The following is a 20,402-nucleotide window of genomic DNA, read 5'->3' as shown; positions in this document are numbered from 1 at the left end:
TCCATGAAGACTGACATTCACCACCTGTTCTGACCGCCGTCATGCTATCCGGCAAAAGATTCTTTGGACGCCGCCATTGGCCGAATACCGGCGCCCATTGACTTACATTGAACACATGTAAACAAAACGTCAATTATGTGCTCAAACTAACGCCGCTGACTTATGACAAAAACCATTCCACTTTGATACGAAACTACATTTTTGTACAACATTTATCCAGCAAAAATTACAGAATTTGGATTAAGTAATGTGGAGAAATATCGATATTAAGAAAATTGCCGCTGCGTGACGCCGAGTTAATGGCATTTCCCCTTGTCCATGAGTCACGTATAACAGGTCACGTCGGTGGCCGTTATCCCTCACATGTCAGAGTAATGACATTCAAAAACGTACCTTTATATTACATTACAATTTATAAAGGAACGAAATGTCAAAAGAATTAAGCAATATGTTTGCTGGATGACACGAATATTAGTAAGGAAAAACAAGATTTTTACCGTAATGTCCAGTGAAATTACATATGTTGTGGCGCTATTGCGCGGCACGGCCAGCAGATGACATCATTGCACTACAGCAACCAGGAACCAACAATAAACCTAGACACTCGAGATTTTAGGGCCGTTGTCAGCCACAACGCACCATCTGAAAATCTGAATTGTGAAGTAGACCTACTCCATAGTCACGTGTGCCTGTTCATTCATTCCATATCAATAGAACAAACCAAATTAGAATAGGCTAGTAATGCAATACTACATACAATACATATGTATGCATGGATATACTGTATGTGTGTGTGTGTATGTATGTATATATATATATATATATATATATATATATATATATATATGTGTGTGTGTATATATAACATGCACACACACACACACACACATATATATATATATATATTAGGGTTGTCAAAATAACTGATTAATTTCGATTAATTAATTTGAGAAAAAATAACTGATTAAAACAATTAGTGCAGATTAATCGATTCATATGACCTTTGACCCCGAGCCGTTCTAGTCAGTAAAAATTAGACTGTAAAATGAAGGAGAGAGAAGAAAACGTGCTGCCTGGATCATTGATTGGAACATTTACTTTCAAAAAACGGCCTGATGGTTTTGATAAAAAATAAAGTGTTGAAAATAAAGTCCTCTGCAATGTCTGCAGCAAGGAATTTGCATATGATTCATTTGAATTTAAATATTTAAAATACTTTCACAGCAAAAATTATATGCGATTAATTTAGATTCATTAATCACAGAGTATGTAATTAATTAGATTAATTTTTTTAATCGATTGACAGCCCTAATATATATATATATATATATATATATATATATATATATATATATATATATACATATACATATACATATATACAGAGAGAGAGAGAGAGAGAGAGAGAGAGAGCAATACAGAACAGGTTGTCGGTCTGAACTGAAGTTAGTGCTGCATGTAAACACACACTTGTCACGCTACATTTATATGTGTATGTATGTAATGTGTGTGTGTGCATATATATATATATATATATATACATACATATACATTAGGGTGCATCAAATTTGAATGGGAAATTTTAATTTGAAAATATCAATTTGGCTGGCATTGCATTTTGTTCCAATTAACATAAAAATGACTTTTGCACAGTTTTGAGTAATTCCATTGAGATTTAGGGGTGCCACCTAACACATGAACTTTGGCGAAATTTCGAAAAATGTGCAATTTTTAGTCTAATTGCCAAAAGCTGACCTGGAAATGTTGAGTACAGTGAACTTTTATACATTAACAAGTTCTATAGGGTTATCAAAGTAAAAGTTGTTTGTTTGCCCTTTGGGCAACTTGGGCATTTCTCAGAATTCAACTTTCAAGATTCTCCATTCATTTGTCCTATAGACAAAATGAATGGAGGTCAATGGGACATGTTCACGTGGCCTTACCCTGAATTCTGTGCAGCAGTGATGGATGTCGGACACACATATAAAATTGAATTGACTTTATTGTTAAACACAAATGGCGATACTGACAAACTTAAAAGAACAAACCCTCTCTAGTGGCTAACTCACTGACTAACAGGGCCTAATGGTAAGAGCTGACACTAACTAAACTCCGAACTTAACTGCTCAGTCTGTGCCAGAGTCTCTGCTCCACTGAGCAACATCACCAGGGAGAAAGAGAGAGGGAATGGAACCTGAACTCTGAACCTAGCCAGTGTGTCTCCCCCCAGATATGTCTCCCCCACCCGCCACCCAAGAGTAACCGTCCTATTCAGGGATTAGCTTGGGTTTGCAGCGGCAAAGGTTTGGCTGTTGGTTGCGGTCATGTTCAACTCAACACAAACACACATACAGACAGACACAGACAGACACACAGAGAGAGAGAGACATACACACAAAGATACAGACACACACACAGACACACACACACACACATACACACACACACACATACACACACATACAGACACAGACAGACACACACACAGAGTGAGACATACACACAAAGACACACACACACACACACACACACACACACACACACACACATACACATACAGACACAGACAGACACACACACAGAGCGAGACATACACACAAAGACACACACACAGACACACACACACACACACACACACACACATACAGACACACACATACAGACACAGACAGACACACACACAGAGTGAGACATACACACAAAGACACAGACACACACACACACACACACACACACATACAGACACAGACAGACACACACACAGAGCGAGACATACACACAAAGACACACACACACACACACACACACACACACACACACACACACACACACACACAGACACAAACAGACACACACACAGAGCGAGACATACACACAAAGACACAGACACACACACACACACACAGACACACGCACACACATACACATACAGACACAGACAGACACACACACAGAGCGAGACATACACACAAAGACACACACACAGACACACACACACAGACACACACACACACACACACAGACAGACACACACAGAGACACACACACACACAGAGACACACACACACACACACAGAAACACACACACACACAAAGACACACACACAAACACACACACGCACACAGACATACACACACACACATGTTCTCCACAGCCAAAGAGATAAATAGAGAGAGAGAGAGAATAAGGGATACAATGGAGAGAAGTAAGACACACCCAGAGAAAGCGGATGAAAAAAGGAGAGACAGGGCCAGATGTATGTTTTTGTGCCCACATCAGGCATATTTCATTTGCAAAGTGCACGTAAAAGCATGGCGAGGTATGTACAAACAGGCCGCACTGAGGAAAAAGCGTAGACTGCCTGTCGTGGGAGCTGCAAATGGCTATTTGCGCTTTTCCGTGTCATGCATATGCATTCATAGGAGGGTCAGGGGAAAGTGGGAGTATCGCGCAAACACAGGAGACGACAAGTGCTAATAGCATTGATTAGGTATTCCGCCATATGTATGAAAACAGTGCATGTCTGTTTTGCGGTGAAAATCTTGCGCCTGTTAAAAGCAGGTGTAATCAAAATCGCGGTTGAATGCGTCAATTAGAGAAACTTTTAGAGACAGCTGAATAAGTATTCAGAGCATCAGTTTTCTTCATTGTGCAATAAATAGTTCAAGTATTTTTAAGTAGATTAGTAGAACTACTAGGCCTAAGTCGCTGCTCGTTGACATCTTATTGTCATGTATGATCGCTAAAGTTTTTTTCTTTTTAATGTCGCAATTGGTTAACTATTAAACTGCGCTTGTGGTTCAGCTGTGGTCACGCAATTAGCTTTGCAGAGGGGGCGGGGAAACAACTACAGATATGATAGTAATATGTAATAACACATCCAACACAGATCAAGATCACCTCAAACAGAAAGATCACCTCAGTTTTCTTGAGCTGTAGTATTGTTTACCTCAGATCTCCATGGCGACCATTGAGCACTGTTAACCACTTTATCCAACAAAAACAGATGTGCGGTGGCACCCCTAAATCATAATGTACTGGAAAAATATTTTGCATGTGTTGTTTCTACATATATTGGAACACTTTTAGCACCCAGCCATATCAAAATTCAAGAATTGTGTTTTTTGATGCACCCTAATATACATATACATATACATACTGTGTAATGTGTGTGTGTGTGCATATATATATATATATATATATATATATATATATATATATATATATATATACATACATACATACATATATACAGAGAGAGAGAGAGAGTATTTTCTGTTTTTGTTTTTTGTCCTATGGTCTTATGTTCTTGTTTGTTATGTTGTATGTAACAACAGCTTTGGCAACACTGTTCCCATGCAGTCATGCTAATAAAGCAACTTTGAATTTGAATTTGAATTTGAGAGAGAGAGAGAGAGAGAGAGAGAGCAATACAGAACAGGTTGTCGGTCTGAACTGAAGTTAGTGCTGCATGTAAACACACACTTGTCACGCTACATTTATGTGTATGTATGTAATGTGTGTGTGTGTGTGTGTGTGCATATATATATATATATATATTTATATATACAGAGAGAGAGAGAGAGAGAGAAAGAGCAATACAGAACAGGTCGTCGGTTTTACTGAACTGAAGTTATTGCTTGTAAACAGTTAGTGCTGCATGTAAACACACTTGTCATGCTACATTTATATGTGTATGTATGTATGTATATTAGGGCTGTCAATCAATTAAAAAAATTGAAAAAGAAAAAGTATTACATACTCTGTGATTAATTAATCTAAATTAATCACATTTATAATTTTTGCTGTGAAAGTATTTCAAATATTTAAATTCAAATGAATCATTGAATAATCAGCATTAGTGACATTAAAGCTCAAAAACTATTTTATTATTATTTTCACTGTTCAAATAATGGCCATAATAATCTATGATATGACCTAATATGCTGAGGAAACAAATTCAAAACTGCTTTGGGAAGAAGTTTTTTTTTCACATACAAGGCTCGGGGTCAAAGGTCATACAGAATCGATTAATCTGCACTAATTCTTTTAATCAGTTATTCTTCCTCAAATTAATTAATCAGTTATTTTGACAGCCCTAATGTATATATATATATATATATATATACAGAGATATATGTAAACACACTTGTCACGCTACATTTATATGTGTATGTATGTAATGTGTGTGTGTGTGTGTATGTATATATATGTACATATATATATATATATATATATATATATATATATATATATATATATATATAGGTAACACTTTATTTTAATGTGTCACAGTGTACCTACCTAATTAGGTACGGTGGTATAACCTGTGTAACAACATATACTATCAGGTACTATCATTGTACTTGCATTATGTATTTGTGGGTACCTACATATAAGCTTAGTTGTTACATTGTAATACTGAGTGCTTTTACAAAACTTTGCCAATTGGCCTACATTTTCATCAGAGGCAAAGAGCTGACCTGAGACCTGCTGGATGGGGTAAATCTGGTCATGATAGATTTGATATACAAGCCATTCTTAGCTCCAGTCAAGGCCTCATTGTCTTCAGTGTACATGTTTTTTTGCTCTTGGGTGCTCCTTGTTGGGGCCCCCCCCCCCCCCCCCAATCCCAATCCTCCCCCACCTTTCTTATGCAGCCCTTGCCACTTAATCTACTAAACCCCTCTTCTACTGCACTCCCCCCCCCCCCCATAAATGCACAAATAGGCTGACACCAGACATAATTTCACTGCATTTCTTACTTCCAGTAACTATATGCATGTGACAATAAACTTCCTTGTATCCTTGTATCCTTGTAACAGCTGTGCTGCTACAACCTTGTTACTCTTTGATACAGTGGAATAAACCTATTAAGTGTACCAGTTAATTACTTACATGTACATATGACATGTATGTTGTGTCTTCGATGTCTTGGAACAGGTCTACTAATTCACTACATCAACTGTGTTGGTACACACTTATTGCTCTTTGATACAGTGGCATAAGTACTAAGTACTTGGGCAATTCCATGGAAAATTACGTTTTTTCTAACATCCATAACGCCAATAAAATGTGATGGTATGGTATGATGTGAATGATTACATGAAATTTGAGCATTTGCTATTTCTGGCTGAAGAATGTACATGAGAAAGATGCACAAAAAATGAATAGTAACATTCACATCATACAAATGCCAAGGCATTTCACTGGCGTTATGGATGTGACAAAAAGTAAATTTTCCGTGGAATTGCCCACTTACAATTACATATTACATTACATGTTGTGTCATTGGTGTCTTGGAACATGTCTGCCATTACCCTACATACTGTAGTACATGTATCAACTGTGTTATTTATTACTCTTTTGATACAGTGGAATGAACCCATTCAAATAAAGTGTACCAGTTAAGTACTTGTACATATACATGTACATATTATATACATCCTGTCAATGATGTCATGCATCCTGTAATTGATGTGTTGAAACGCGTCTGCTGTTACACCACACAGTACATGTGAATTAGTAGACCTGTTCCAAGACATCGAAGACACAACATACATGTCATATGTGCATGTAAGTAATTAACTGGTACACTTAATAGGTTTATTCCACTGTATCAAAGAGTAACAAGGTTGTAGCAGCACAGCTGTTACATGTACACTGAAGACAATGAGGCCTTGACTGGAGCTAAGATGGTTTGTATATCAAATCTATCATGACCAGATTTACCCCATCCAGCAGGTCTCAGGTCAGCTCTTTGCCTCTGATGAAAATGTAGGCAAATTGGCAAAGTTTGGTAAAAGCACTCAGTATTACAATGTAACAACTATAGCCTATGTAGGTACCCACAAATACATAATGCAAGTACAATGATAGTACAGTACCTGATAGTACATGTTGTTACACAGGTTGTACCACTGTACCTAATTAGGTAGGTACACTGTAACAGCGGCACATTAAAATAAAGTGTTGCCAATGAATTTCCCCAGTAGTGGACAATAAAGACTTCTCTTCTAGCCTACACGTCACATGTAGCCTACTAGAAGTGATGTTTCATAAATGAACCCTCCAACTTTGCTGATGCACAGAACAGGTGTGCTGAGCTTTGTTTTTGGCTCTTCAAAGTGTTGTAAGTAAGGTGGTGTAGCCTATAGGCAGGTGGTGAGACAGGTCAAGGAATATGGTGCAGTGAAACAGTACTATACTATACAGTTGATTTTCAGAAGGTGGTTTAGAGTAGTATAAATTAAATATAAATATGTGCACTGTATTACCTTATAAGAGCAGAATAAATATGGCTATGAATAACAATGTCAGTTGATATTATTTTAAATGTTGGTGACACTACATTAATAAGGAGAATATCAATAATAAACAATAATGTGAATGCAATATCAATGGGCAATAAATGGAAATCAACAAATACTATAACATACAAACAATGACTCAGAACAGCCTAAGTGCATGGTGAACAAATATGTCTTTACACCCCTGTAGACAGGTGCATGCAAAAACACAGAAAGCAGACAAGGATTTTGTTTTTATAACACATGTAATAAGCAATGAACATTTGAAGATGTATTGTTTTGTTCTTCTAACATCAATAGTAGTTGTGCAGAGGTTGTAACATAATGATAAATACATGCTGCCTGTCACATTATGAATATACCCTGTCTTGTCTTGCACATCAGAAGCAGCAGCACTATGCTATTACATCGTTCACCGTAGGGACTAATATGAGGGAGACTGAGCTGCCAATCTCTCTTAACAGGTCCAGCATCATATCTACAAATATCGGGTCTGCTCTGCACAAACATAAGCAGGCTCTGATTTAGCGTGGCAGAGTGCTGATTGACAATAACATGGTTCCCTGCAGTGTTTGGTGGATTCCCATTGATGTTTGTGGGTTCTGTTTGACTGTACATTTTATGTGTGGCATCTCATTCCTCAGTTGTCTAACATGTTTTCTGACGGCCACTGATTGCATTAGCAGCTGAAAGACCAACTTGTAACAAGGTCCCAATTATGGATACACCCATTAACAGTCCTTGCGACCAATGACATCCGGATCAACTACAAACTTTTGATTGATTTTCAACAATAAACAGTTAGTTCAGTGTAATATGTCCAGCTCTCTCCCCCATCTTAATAAGTCAACATTATATGATATGACCCTATTTTATAGCCTACATATGTTATAGCCTAACCCTTATCTATAGGTGACTGATGAGATTCATGTTAGCATATATTTATTGGCGACACAATTAATATTGGAGCTATTTCACTGTCGCAGACACAGACGTGCTTGGTAGCCTAGGCTACGTAGTCATAGGCCAACATGAGACTTAAGCCCTCGTGTCGTCATGACTTAGCTTAGCCTATGTTCTTACTGTTGTTATTATCTGTAGGACATATTGTCTGTGGAACACAATTGTAGGCTAGGCCTATATTTGATTTTCAGTAAGCTTATATATCAATGATAAAGCTTCTTTACTTTTTTGGTGTAATTATTTAGTTTTTTTTCTTTTCTATGTAGGCTATTTCTTTAATGTTAGATTATTATTTGTAACATTATTTATTCCATGTTAATACATGGAATAAATCACCACAAACACACGCGACTGTAGCTTCTCCTGTAGCCTACCCGGCTTGCGCAGCGTGGCTAACAACGCCCCTAAAACAAGTGTAACCGTCGGCTCCTCGAGGCTTATTACTTTAACGAAGTTACAGCAGCTATTAGGCCCGAGGTGCAGTGAAATGGCGTCATCTGGTGGTCATACAATTCACCCGCTATTAGACCCTAAGTGCAGGAGAAGTGGATATTCAACCACGCCATCCTTCAGGTCGCAGCGACACGTAGGTGTACTTTATGTGCTGTGTCATGCTGCCATCTAGTGGTTGTGGAATATTTAACACCCATTATAGTTCTGGGAATAGATGTGCCCTCGAATAAATGTTGTACTTTGTTACAAATTATTTGGGTAATCCATCTGATAAATTGTGTTTTTCTTTTTATACTTCGTACCTTTATAAATTAAAGTGTATCATTAAGGTACCTTTTTCAATGTCATTACTCTGACATTCGACATTAGTCGACCATAAATTTGGGCAATGGGCACATTGTTAGGGGTTGACACTTTGCATAAGATTTCTCCACATTACTTGATCCAAATTCTGTGATTTTTGTTGTATAAATGTTGTACAATTATGTAGTTTCGTATCAAAGTGGAATGGTGGTTTTCATAAGTCAGCGGCGTTAGTTTGAGCACATAATTGACGTTTTGTTTACATGTGTTCAATGTAAGTCAATGGGAGCCGGAAATCCATAAATGGCGGCGTCCAAAGAATCATTTGCCGGATAGCATGACGGTGGTCCTGTTCTGCACGCACAGAATTCAATTCTAGCGCGTTTTAGAAGTGCAAGGCTATGAGCAAGACTGAGAGGGGCGAACTACAGTATAAAGGCTGCATCATCTTGCCTATCCTGTATCATTGAAAACGAGATGGCGCAAATGTTTACTTTTTTGGATGACAATGACAACTGGTAGCGTAGACATTGATAGCTTTGATTAAGTCTGAGTGACGCAAATTTATGTGGAGAGCTAGACAGTAGCCCTATTTGGCCGATGAGGCACTGAGCCAGGCAATCGAAGGCCGTCGAATGGACGGCAGTTCTGGACTTTTCCAGAACGCACAGATTGCCAGTCTGCCCCTGCCCGGTAGCGAAGCTAATATAGTATCTTGTTTCATATGAGATGATAGAAACTGATGATGTAGGCCTAAACACAAACAACACAAACAACATTTCATGCAAAAACAGTGAGGTTTTCATGTAGGCCTAGGCTAGTTTCTGTAACTGATTTCCAGTTTTGAAACAATATGCACATTCAAAAAATTGCTAATTTTAAATATTGATGACAATGTGTTCAAACAGAAAATGAGCCATATTTCATTTAATTTAGCCCTCACAAGTACAATGGTGTGTTGTTTCATTATCATGGACTTTTAACAGCAACAATTCTCCATTACAACCAAATGTAGCCTACAAAGGGGTGTTTTTGCTTTTTTAACAACAGGTGAACCAGAAGCATGCATTGTGTAACTGGTTAGATCTTCCATTTGCCATCTGGGTGGTTAACTTTGCTGGCTAAGTGACATAATAAAAAAAACATGGCTGACTTGGATGTGGGCTGGGCTTGCCCCACCTTCCCGCAGGCTGCAGCGAGATGCTCCTCCTAGATGATTTCTGTTCAATGTACAAGCGCCATCTACAGGATTTTCATCTAAAGTCATCAAATTGAACATCAAAAAAAGTGTCTAGATAGTTGTCTAGGACTAGCCTACATAAATTGGAAAGTAATGAAAGCATACATTTAAACAACAATGATCATGGTTTCAAATCAATTGCGAGTTTAATTGTCTTCACTCTTGAACAAAACGACTGAATGAATAAATAGTATAAACTCAAAAAACAACTTTGCCATAGGCTATTCAAATAGGCATACGTTCTTAGATTAAAAGGGTTCACTCCAAATTATTGTCTAGGCTTTGGTGGTCATAAAAGAAATTGGTATCAACATAGTATAGCCTATTGTCTCCCATAAGTCTCATAGTTCTGCCAAAGTATAAATATAATTACATTACATACAAAAAATAAGTGAAATATATTTATCTGAAATGCAATGGCTTTCAATTTGTCATTTAATATTTAATCTGTGTAGCACACAGCTTTCCATTTGTCATTTGATATTTAATCTGTGTAGCACACAGTTGATTTGACATTCATGAACAGTTGTCGACACATGAAGCAGTTTTAATTAGGCTATTAGCAGCCTACAGGCTACAGAATTATACCTTTGGCTTGCATCAGATATGTAATGTAGTCCACTGGCATATATACTGTCACTGAACAGGCTACCAAATGTGCATGATACTTTATCAACAGTAGGACATGTCTTTCATTAAAAAGTATAACTAAAAAGTGCATGATCAAGATAATAATGTGGTCTCTATAAGTGGGAAGCAAACTTGCACGCGCACAAATATGATTTCCCTACTATGCCGTCTCGCAAGGCATCACACCACCACAGAACGCAAACAATGTAGCAGGATTCCTAGAACCACACATGTCAAGTTAAAACATTTATAGTTGCATAATTGTCATGAATTCTTTGGAGATAGTAAATGTGTAAATCTATGCTTGGTGACACTGTTGGAAAAAACGTTTCTACTTCTATTTGTGAAGTTGTAGTCTACAGGTGACGAAAGCACAGGTTGACGGAACCATCTTTTTGGACTCGTTTTCCGACTGATTGGGTTTTTTTGCAACACATCTTAATTTAGCTTGAAAGTTAACCTGCTACGGAGCAGGTTAGTTCTGTGGCATAAAGTCCCATAGTTACCAAGCTGGGATTCACATTAACCACACTAATGGAATGGAACTCTCACTAACATGAATGTGACTTATCAAAATAAGCCAGGTTTGGCCTTTAGCAAGGTTGATGGAATACCCCCCGGGTGTCTAGGTTATCGCAAGTTTGAGTTATCAACCGATCACAGAAACCTTTATTTTGCGTGCATCTTAGATTATTGTGTAGTCTACATAGAAATTCATAGGCTACCGATGGATATCACATGCAAATAAACGTCATGTTATCTTGGTAGTTATGTTAAGTGAAATGTTTCTTAGTTGGTAGGTAGGCTGTCACAAAAGAAAACCGTACACCAGGCTATTGCACGAGACCGTAACCGTGCTAATGCATGAGTCTATGTAATCAAACGGGTGTCTAGGTTCTCGGTAAGTTGAGTTATCAACTGATCCCAAAAGCCTTTATGCCAATTTTTATAAGCCAGGCTATTCTTTCACTTGCCATCATGCCTGAATCTCCATTTCCAGTGTAATATGTTATGACCTCCACCAAGGAGCTGATGTTTTCACCCCTGTCTGCTTGTTTGTGTCCTTTAACATTTTCTTGTGTTATATTACCTAACTCTTAGTGCTGGGCGGTATACTGGTTCACACCGTATACCGGTGTATATTTTCGTTATGATATGAATTTTTAATATACCGCCATACCGGTGTATTTGATTACACAACGTTTGGAACGCTGCGCCGCGACAGTGTTTCAGACGGGACTTTTCACACGCAGGCATGGTGCCACTGCGAGGCATAGTGAGGGTAAACAAAACACCATAAGTTTTTCCCCTTAAGTATGACCCTTAAGGCTTAATTTCTCCTTAGGTAAGGGTTTATTTAAGGGTGTTGCACAGAATACCTTAAATCGTTTCTTTAGTTAAGGAAAAACGTTAAGGGATACTGCATTGAAAGGGATTTACCAAAGATCCTTGATTACTAGCTCCGCTTTAACCGAACACAGTGAAGTTTAATATTCATATCATTCATTTCACCTTAAGAATATTCGCTGAAATTGTCCAGGTAGCAAGTAAAGCATGTTATAGACATGCACTGAGCAATACTAGCTGGCAAGTTAGAAATGATGCTGACTGTCATCAGTGCACCAAAAAACGAACTTTTTTGTTAATGTTTTGCCTAGCGAACCGAAGCTCATGGCAGGCTAACAAGACATCCACATCCACATGAAGTTAACGTTAGCCTACCACTAACGTCATGTAAACCACACAATAACAATAAGGCATGTTTCTGATAGGCATATTTGTCAGAGTAGGCTAAGCATATTAGCAGAGAGGTTTTATTTTAAATTGTATAATTTTCAAAAAAGTATAATTATTGCAAGTAGCACTACTTGTATTGGTTTTATACAAGATGTTTGTGAAATTTTCACAGTAAAAGTTCTATATTTTGACTGCAATTGTCTTTGCATTCTGATTAGATTAATCATGAGTGGCTCTTTGTAAACAGCATCATTTTCTGGGGCCATGCAAAACTGCATTACCACTAGTGTGGAGTTATTCTACATCATGACAGTAAAATAGACCATCCTTAGTCAGTGTACTGCAGCAATTCCTCTCTCAACTGAGAACATCTAATTATGCATGGGGAAAAAAAATACCGTCATATACCGTGAAACCGTAAGAATTTTGAAAAATACAGTGATATACATTTTTGGTCATACCGCCCAGCACTACTAACTCTGTCACAGCTTCAATCTCTATTGTTAGCATAATCAACACTGGAAAGCCTATTGAGTTGCCCTGTGTATGAAATGTGCTATATAAATAAAACTGTTTTGCCTGGCCTTGCATAATATAACATTTTGTTTACCTTTATTCAACTTGTTCATTCTTAGCCATGGATTACTGTGCAGAACAGGGGCCTGTACTACGAAGGGAGCTTAACCTACCCAGATGTAACCCAGGGTTACTTTGTTAAACCAGGGTTGACAAAACCTGGTTATCCTAAGTGGTGTTAATCGGTACTACGACGCTGATTATGAAGTTGATTTGTTGAGCCGGGGTTAACCTGTGCGCGTTCTCATAAAAGGGGCGGGTTGCAGCGCAAGTCACCACTTTCAATGATGACGCGATCACCTTATTTTACGGATGAGGAATGCACATTTATTATGACAAGTTATGAGGAATTAAAACCCACTCTACGACAAAAATCAAATACGTCGGCAGTGAGCAAAGCAAGGCTGTTGGCAACGTATTACAGATCGGGTAGCCTAAATGCCTAAAAGTAAAGTTTTATTCCCACATGTTCTTCAAATATGTGTTACGGAGGATTAGTAGCTTACGGAATGTCTGAAATGAGTTGAAATAATTAAATAGCCTAATTTGAGTTCATAGAAAGGCCTACAGATGCAACCCAATTCAGAAGTGGGCATATAGATAAGGATAATCGAATGTTTAAGTAGCCCCCATTGACTGATTTAGTGTATGCCTAATCCTGTGAACATTTCAGATGCAACACCATTGCCAAACGCACATGGCAGCAGGTGAAAATGAAACACAAAAACATTATTCAGAATAGTAGGTTTATATAGTTATAGCTTGCATTAATATTTCTTAATTATGAAAACATGTAGGCCTAGCTTATAGCCTTCACTTGGCCTCTGTTTTACAGCTAACAAGAAACAGGTGTCTTCGAACACTACTGTAGGAGAAAAGGCACCAGAGTGTTTTACAGTAGCAGAGGAGTTGGCCATCGCAAATAATAGTGGAAGGCCGATTATGGAGGAGGTTGAGGGAGGCATTCGGTCGGATTCTGGTGCTGTGGAAATGTGTAGCCTTTATGTGCAGGGTACAGTAATATGACATTCAATTCAACAAGTTTGTTAAAATGGTGATTTTTATCTATTAGGCCTACTGTAGGCTATGTCCGATTTATTTTAGGCTATTCTTGATCAGATGTTCAGCATACTGTAGGCCTATGTCCGATTTATTTTAGGACATAGCCTACATATTCTTGCATCACCGATTGAATACATGAATGTCCACGTACGGGCATTGCTATGAGACGTCTTCCTAGATCATCTGACAAAGATAACGAATTCCCTCGACTGACAATCTATATCTTCATAGAGAATATCGTCCAGGTAGGCTATATATATTTTCTGGCGGTCTCTAAAACCCCTCGCCCTGCGAAGAGAGTCCCTCACGATTTGCGATCCAATGTCGTATGGATCATCCAGGTACGCCGACATGTTTCGGGAGAAATTGTTAGTGGAGGGGTGGTACTTATAAAGGGTGTGGTTAACGGAAACCTCGGGTTAACCAAGAACATAACCTGGTCGGAGCAGGTTTGAGATGCAGCGTAAATTGCCATGGCAGCATACCTCGGTTAAAACCTATCCACCTTTCGTAGTACGGGTTAATCGGGAAGTTACGCCACACGTGATCAAGTTACTCTCGAAGTTACCCAGATAAGCCAGAAACCCCGCTTCGTAGTACAGGCCCCAGATGTGCAATGTGTATCCCATTACTCTGATTTGTTTATGTTGGTCCGTCTCTCTCATTCTCCAGTGTAAGATCAGGAGATCCCAGGAAACAGAGTGTGTTTGGCTAAAATGAGTTCTTCTCTCATTCTCCAGTGTAAGATCAGGAGATCCCAGGAAACAGAGTGTGTTTGCCTAAAATGAGTTCTTCTCTCTCATTCTCCAGTGTAAGATCAGGAGATCCCAGGAAACAGAGTGTGTTTGGCTAAAATGAGTTCGTGTGAAAAAGAGGACCATGACTGTGAGCCTCAGAGGTAAGAAAACAGACAAATAATAATAATAATAATAATAATAATATATTTTCATCTATTATTTGTGTATTTGTTCATTCGTATAGGCCTACTACATCTTTTCAGTCCAACATCAGAAAACAGTATGGTTGCAATAAGCAAGTGGGGAGCAGTGTAATAGTACCTGCCAAAGCTGAATGTAAACATACATTCCTATCCAGCATCCATATTTTACTTTGACTCTGCATAATGCTAGTGCAACTGATGAGGTAGTGCATGTTGTAGTACCACCATGTTGCCAGTGAGTGGCAGTATAAGCATTCCTATCCAGCATCCATTATTTACCATTTACAACACAGTAAATCTAGGGTAAGGTGTGTGATTGTGTATGTGTGTGTGTGAGTAAACACAGTAAATCTAGGGTAAGGTGTGTGATTGTGTATGTGTGTGTGTGTGTGTGTGTGTAAACACAGTAAATCTAGAGTAAGGTGTGTGATTGTGTATAGTGTGTGTGTGTGTGTAAACACAGGAATGTTCCCTTGATGGAAATTCTCCTCTTCTTCTCTAGGATGGAGGGCTCTTGCAATAACAAGAGGCCACCCTCCCCTACACCCACCCGTGTGTCCATGAAGAGTGATCAGTCCATGGGTCGAATAATCACCTTTACAGGAGAAGACTCTTCTACTAAACAGTAAGATCATGACTCTGCTCATAATTATATATAATGGCGTGTGTGTGTGTGTGTGTGTGTGTGTTAGTGTGTGTGAGTAGAGAGGAGTGTTCTCCTGATGGAAGTTTTCTTCTCTAGGATGGAGGGTTCCAGCTCTAACAAGAGGCCACCCTCCCCTACACCCACCAGTGTGTCCATGAAGAGTGATCAGTCCATGGGTCGAATAATCACCTTTAAAGGAGAAAACTCTTCTACTGGACAGTAAGATCATACATCTGGTCTTCATTATATATAATGGCATGTGTGTGCGCGCGCGTGTGTGTGTGAGTGAGTAGAGGCAGGAATGTTCTCCTGATGCAAGTTCTCCTCTTCTTCTCTAGGATGGGGGGCACTAGCTCTAACAGGAGGCCATACTGTGTGTGTGTGTGCATGCGTGTGCGCGTGTGTGTGTGAGGAATGTTCTCCTGACGGAAGTTCTCCTCTTCTTCTGTAGGATGGAGAGCACTAGCTCTAACAGGAGGCCATACTGTGTGTGTGTGTGTGTGTGTGTGTGTGTGTGTGTGTGTGTGTGCGTGTGCGCGTGTGTGTGTGAGGAATGTTCTCCTGACGGAAGTTCTCCTCTTCTTCTGTAGGATGGAGGGCACTAGCTCTAACAAGAGGCCTCCCTCCCCTACACCCACCCGTGTGTCCATGAAGAGTGATCAGTCCATGGATCAAATAATCCAATTTACAGGAGGAGACTCTTCCACTGGACAGTAAGATCATACATCTGGTCTTCATTATATATAATGGCATGTGTGTGCGCGCGCGTGTGTGTGAGTGAGTAGAGGCAGGAATGTTCTCCTGATGCAAGTTCTCCTCTTCTTCTCTAGGATGGGGGGCACTAGCTCTAACAGGAGGCCATACTGTGTGTGTGTGTGCATGCGTGTGCGCGTGTGTGTGTGAGGAATGTTCTCCTGACGGAAGTTCTCCTCTTCTTCTGTAGGATGGGGGGCACTAGCTCTAACAGGAGGCCATACTGTGTGTGTGTGTGTGTGTGCGCGTGTGTGTGTGAGGAATGTTCTCCTGACGGAAGTTCTCCTCTTCTTCTGTAGGATGGAGAGCACTAGCTCTAACAGGAGGCCATACTGTGTGTGTGTGTGTGTGTGTGTGTGTGCGCGTGTGTGTGTGAGGAATGTTCTCCTGACGGAAGTTCTCCTCTTCTTCTGTAGGATGGAGGGCACTAGCTCTAACAAGAGGCCTCCCTCCCCTACACCCACCCGTGTGTCCATGAAGAGTGATCAGTCCATGGATCAAATAATCCAATTTACAGGAGGAGACTCTTCTACTGGACAGTAAGATCATACATCTGGTCTACATACTATGTAATGGCATGTGTGTTTGTGTGTGTGTGTGTGTGTGTGTGTTCACAGCCAGGTAATGAGTGTGTGTGTGTGACAGATTTTCTGTCTTTTTTTAATATCACTATCAATGCATTCCTTATGTTATTTACTTTTTTTGGCCTTTTCTGTTTCGGGGGCCTTTTATTTTGAAACCGCTTTTTATTTTGAAATCGTTCCAACCGCGATGTTGTAATGTAAACAGAACAAACATTAAACAGAGACGTGAACATAGTGAAATGAAACCACACAGAATGATAATTTGATTGTTTCAGCACACTCCGAAGATATCCAATGTTAGTGTTCATGAAATATGTACTTTAATCAATGTGCATTTTAAGCCTTAATGTAATTTTGGACTGTAACTAGATCATCTTTTCACTTGCTAAGTTGAATAGTTGAGTTAGTGTTAATTGACGTGAATGAACGACAAAATACTTCCACAGCGGTGATTTCAGAGTAGCAAGAAGGGCTTCGATGTCAAGAGGTTGATGTGTATATTATAACTGGCTGCAGCCTAAAATTAGAGGAGTGTTGACGACGTTGTTCTGCATGTGCGTTTGTGCGTCTTGGCATACATGCTGGACGTGACAATGGGGGTGTGGCTGCATCGTCTATTCTACTTTTGAGTTCGAAGTTCGAGATTAAGATGTAATTTTGATCGATTTCGATATGAAATCAAAATCGTGACACCCTTAATATCTAAACGGGCTTTCTCGAACTGCACTTTACACAGTTCGGCCTCATATTTGAGTTTATCACGCGGAATCTGCAGCAACAACAAATTCAATGTCAATTTCAATTTATTGGGCTTATAGAGCGCCAAAACATTACACATGTATCATAGCGCTTTACAGAATGTAGGCAATCAGAGAAAAAAAAGAAAAGAAATCTGCTCATTGGCTTTTCATGTGAACAGAGAAACCTCAGACACCCAAAACCTGTTTAATACCATCATTTTTCTTCTCAGTAATCGTAAATTCATAATGCCCCACAGAGCCAGCTTTCCTTACCAGCCTGTCTAGTTGCCCAGTATCCTTCTTATTTGTGCTTCCTCCCCAGCATACCACAGCATAGAAGAGGACACTGGCAACAAGTAGTAAAACATCCTGAGGAGCTTGCTGCACACATTGAAGGACCGCAGCCTCCTCATTAAGTACAGCCTGCTCTACCCTTTCTTGTAGAGTGCTTCAGTGTCAGTCCAGTTTATTGTCCAGGTGTAAACTCAGATACTTGTAAGTGTTTACCACCTCCACATTGACCCTATCAATGGAGACTGGTAGCAGAGCGGGCTTAGACCTGCAGAAATCCACCACCATCTCCTTGGTCTTCGCAGTGTTGACTTGAAGGTGGTTCAGTTTGCACCATTGCACAAAGTCCTCCACCAGGCTCCTGTACTCCTCCCTGATACACACCACAATTGCAGTATCGTCAGAAAACTTCTGCATGTGGCATGACTCTATAGCAGAAGTCAGACGTTTTATAGCAGAAGTCAGACGTGTACAGGGTGAACAGGACTGGAGAGAGCACAGTTCCCTTTGGAGCTCCGGTGCTGCTGATCACAGTGTCAGAGAGACAGTTCTTCAGTCTGACGAACTGTGGCCGCTCGGTCAGGTAATCTGTAATCCAGGATACCAGGTGAGCGTCCACACCCATCTGCAAGAGCTTGTCTCCCAGTCTGAGGGGTTGGATGGTGTTAAAAGCACTGGAGAAGTCAAAGAACATGATTCTAACAGCACTTTTTCCCTTGTCTAGGTGAGAATGTGTCCTGTGTTGAAGATAAGTGATGGCATCGTTCACGCCCACTTTCTCCTGGTATGCAAACTGTAACGGGTCTAGTGCATGGCGTACCTGGGGTCTGAGTATCCCCAAAACCAGTCGCTCCATGGTCTTCAGCATGTGTGATGTTAGAGCGACCGGCCTGAAGTCATTGAGCTCACTGGGGTGTGGCTTCATGGGGACGGGGATGAGACATGATGTCTTCCACAGTGTTGGGACTCTTCCTAGACCGTGACTCATGTTGAAGACGTGCTTCAGTGGCTCCCCCAGTTCAGCAGCACAGACCTTGAGCAGCCTTGGACACAGTCTGTCCGGCCCGGCTGCCTTCCTAGGTTGAAGTTTCTTTAGCTGTCCATTGACCTGATCAGCCGTGATGATGGGGGGATGAGGGGGGTGCATCTGAAGGGGTTGTCGGGTGGCTGGAGGCTGATGGCTGTTGACTGAAGCCATTGTCACCATGTGGGGGATGGGTGCGATAGCCTGTGATGGGTGAGGGTGAGGCGGGAGGTGTGGGTTGGGCAGTGTCTGAGTCAGCAGGGGGTGGTGGTCAGACCACTGCCATTGGAGCTGGAGTAGGGCTGTTAAACCTGTTGTAGATGTGGTTCAGCTGGTTCTTTTTTCTATTGAGAAGGGTCTTGACATTGCTGGTTATCCAAGGCTTGTGGTTAGGAAAGCAGCGTACAGTTCTGGTGGGAACAACAATGTCCATACAGAAGTTCAGGTAGTCAGTTGTGCAATGTGTGACCTCCTCTAAGTCCTCTCCATTCTGTAACACACTACAGTCAGTGCACTCGAAGCAGTCTCTCAGAGCCTCGTCCGCTTCAGGTGTCCACTTCCTGAAGGTGCGCGTGGCAACCGGTAGCCTCTGTACTTTGGCTTGTACATTGGCTGAAGATAAATGAGGTTTTGGTCTGACATTCCCAGTAGGGAGAGGGGGGTGGCGCTGTATGCATCCCTCACGTTTGCATACATGAGGTGTATTGTCCTGTTTTTCCTAGTTGGGCAGTCAACAAATTGGTAGAAATTTGTGAGGGTGGAATCCAGTGTTACGTGATTGAAGTCGCCAGAGATCGCAAAAAAATCATCAGTGTGTTGAGTTTGGAGCCTTGCAATTGTGGAGTGAATGACGTCACACGCTGTATCCAGGAGGGCTCGTGGCGGAACGTAAACACAGACAACAATGGCGTGTGACAACTCCCTCGGCATGTAATATGGTTGGAGACTAACTGCTCATCACTCCACATCCTTACAGCATACAGTCTCCTTAACTGTAACATGTCCGGCGTTGCACCATCTGTTGTTTATGTACAGCACCGGTCCACCTCCCTTCTTTTTGCCAGAAAGTTTTTTTGTCTCCGTCCAAATAAGCCACACTGAAGCCGGGCAGCTCAACGTTACTAGTGGGGATGTAGCTAGTTAACCACG

General features: G+C 40.4%; 1 protein-coding gene across 3 annotated transcripts in view; it reads left to right on the top strand.

The window, feature by feature from the left end:
- Window positions 1-20,402, top strand: part of LOC143121431 (NACHT, LRR and PYD domains-containing protein 3-like) — a 45,149-nt gene that overhangs the window by 978 nt on the left and 23,769 nt on the right. For 2 of the 3 annotated variants that reach the window (XM_076281805.1, XM_076281794.1), the window contains exons 2-6: window positions 15,086-15,173; window positions 15,718-15,840; window positions 15,958-16,080; window positions 16,452-16,574; window positions 17,031-17,153. In XM_076281805.1, coding sequence (XP_076137920.1) covers window positions 15,130-15,173; window positions 15,718-15,840; window positions 15,958-16,080; window positions 16,452-16,574; window positions 17,031-17,153 — 536 coding nt within the window. In that variant the 5' untranslated portion in view covers window positions 15,086-15,129. Of the gene's footprint in view, window positions 1-15,015; window positions 15,047-15,085; window positions 15,174-15,717; window positions 15,841-15,957; window positions 16,081-16,451; window positions 16,575-17,030; window positions 17,154-20,402 lie in introns of all 3 variants that reach the window. The other variant, XM_076281799.1, reaches the window with a different exon arrangement.

This window comes from Alosa pseudoharengus, unplaced genomic scaffold (genome assembly GCF_046254945.1).
Source record: "Alosa pseudoharengus isolate Yale_2024_CS ecotype anadromous, Long Island Sound unplaced genomic scaffold, YU_APseudo_1.1 YU_APseudo_1.1_scf_1, whole genome shotgun sequence".
Classification (NCBI taxonomy): domain Eukaryota; kingdom Metazoa; phylum Chordata; class Actinopteri; order Clupeiformes; family Clupeidae; genus Alosa; species Alosa pseudoharengus.
This window is presented reverse-complemented; position numbering and strand designations above follow the sequence as displayed.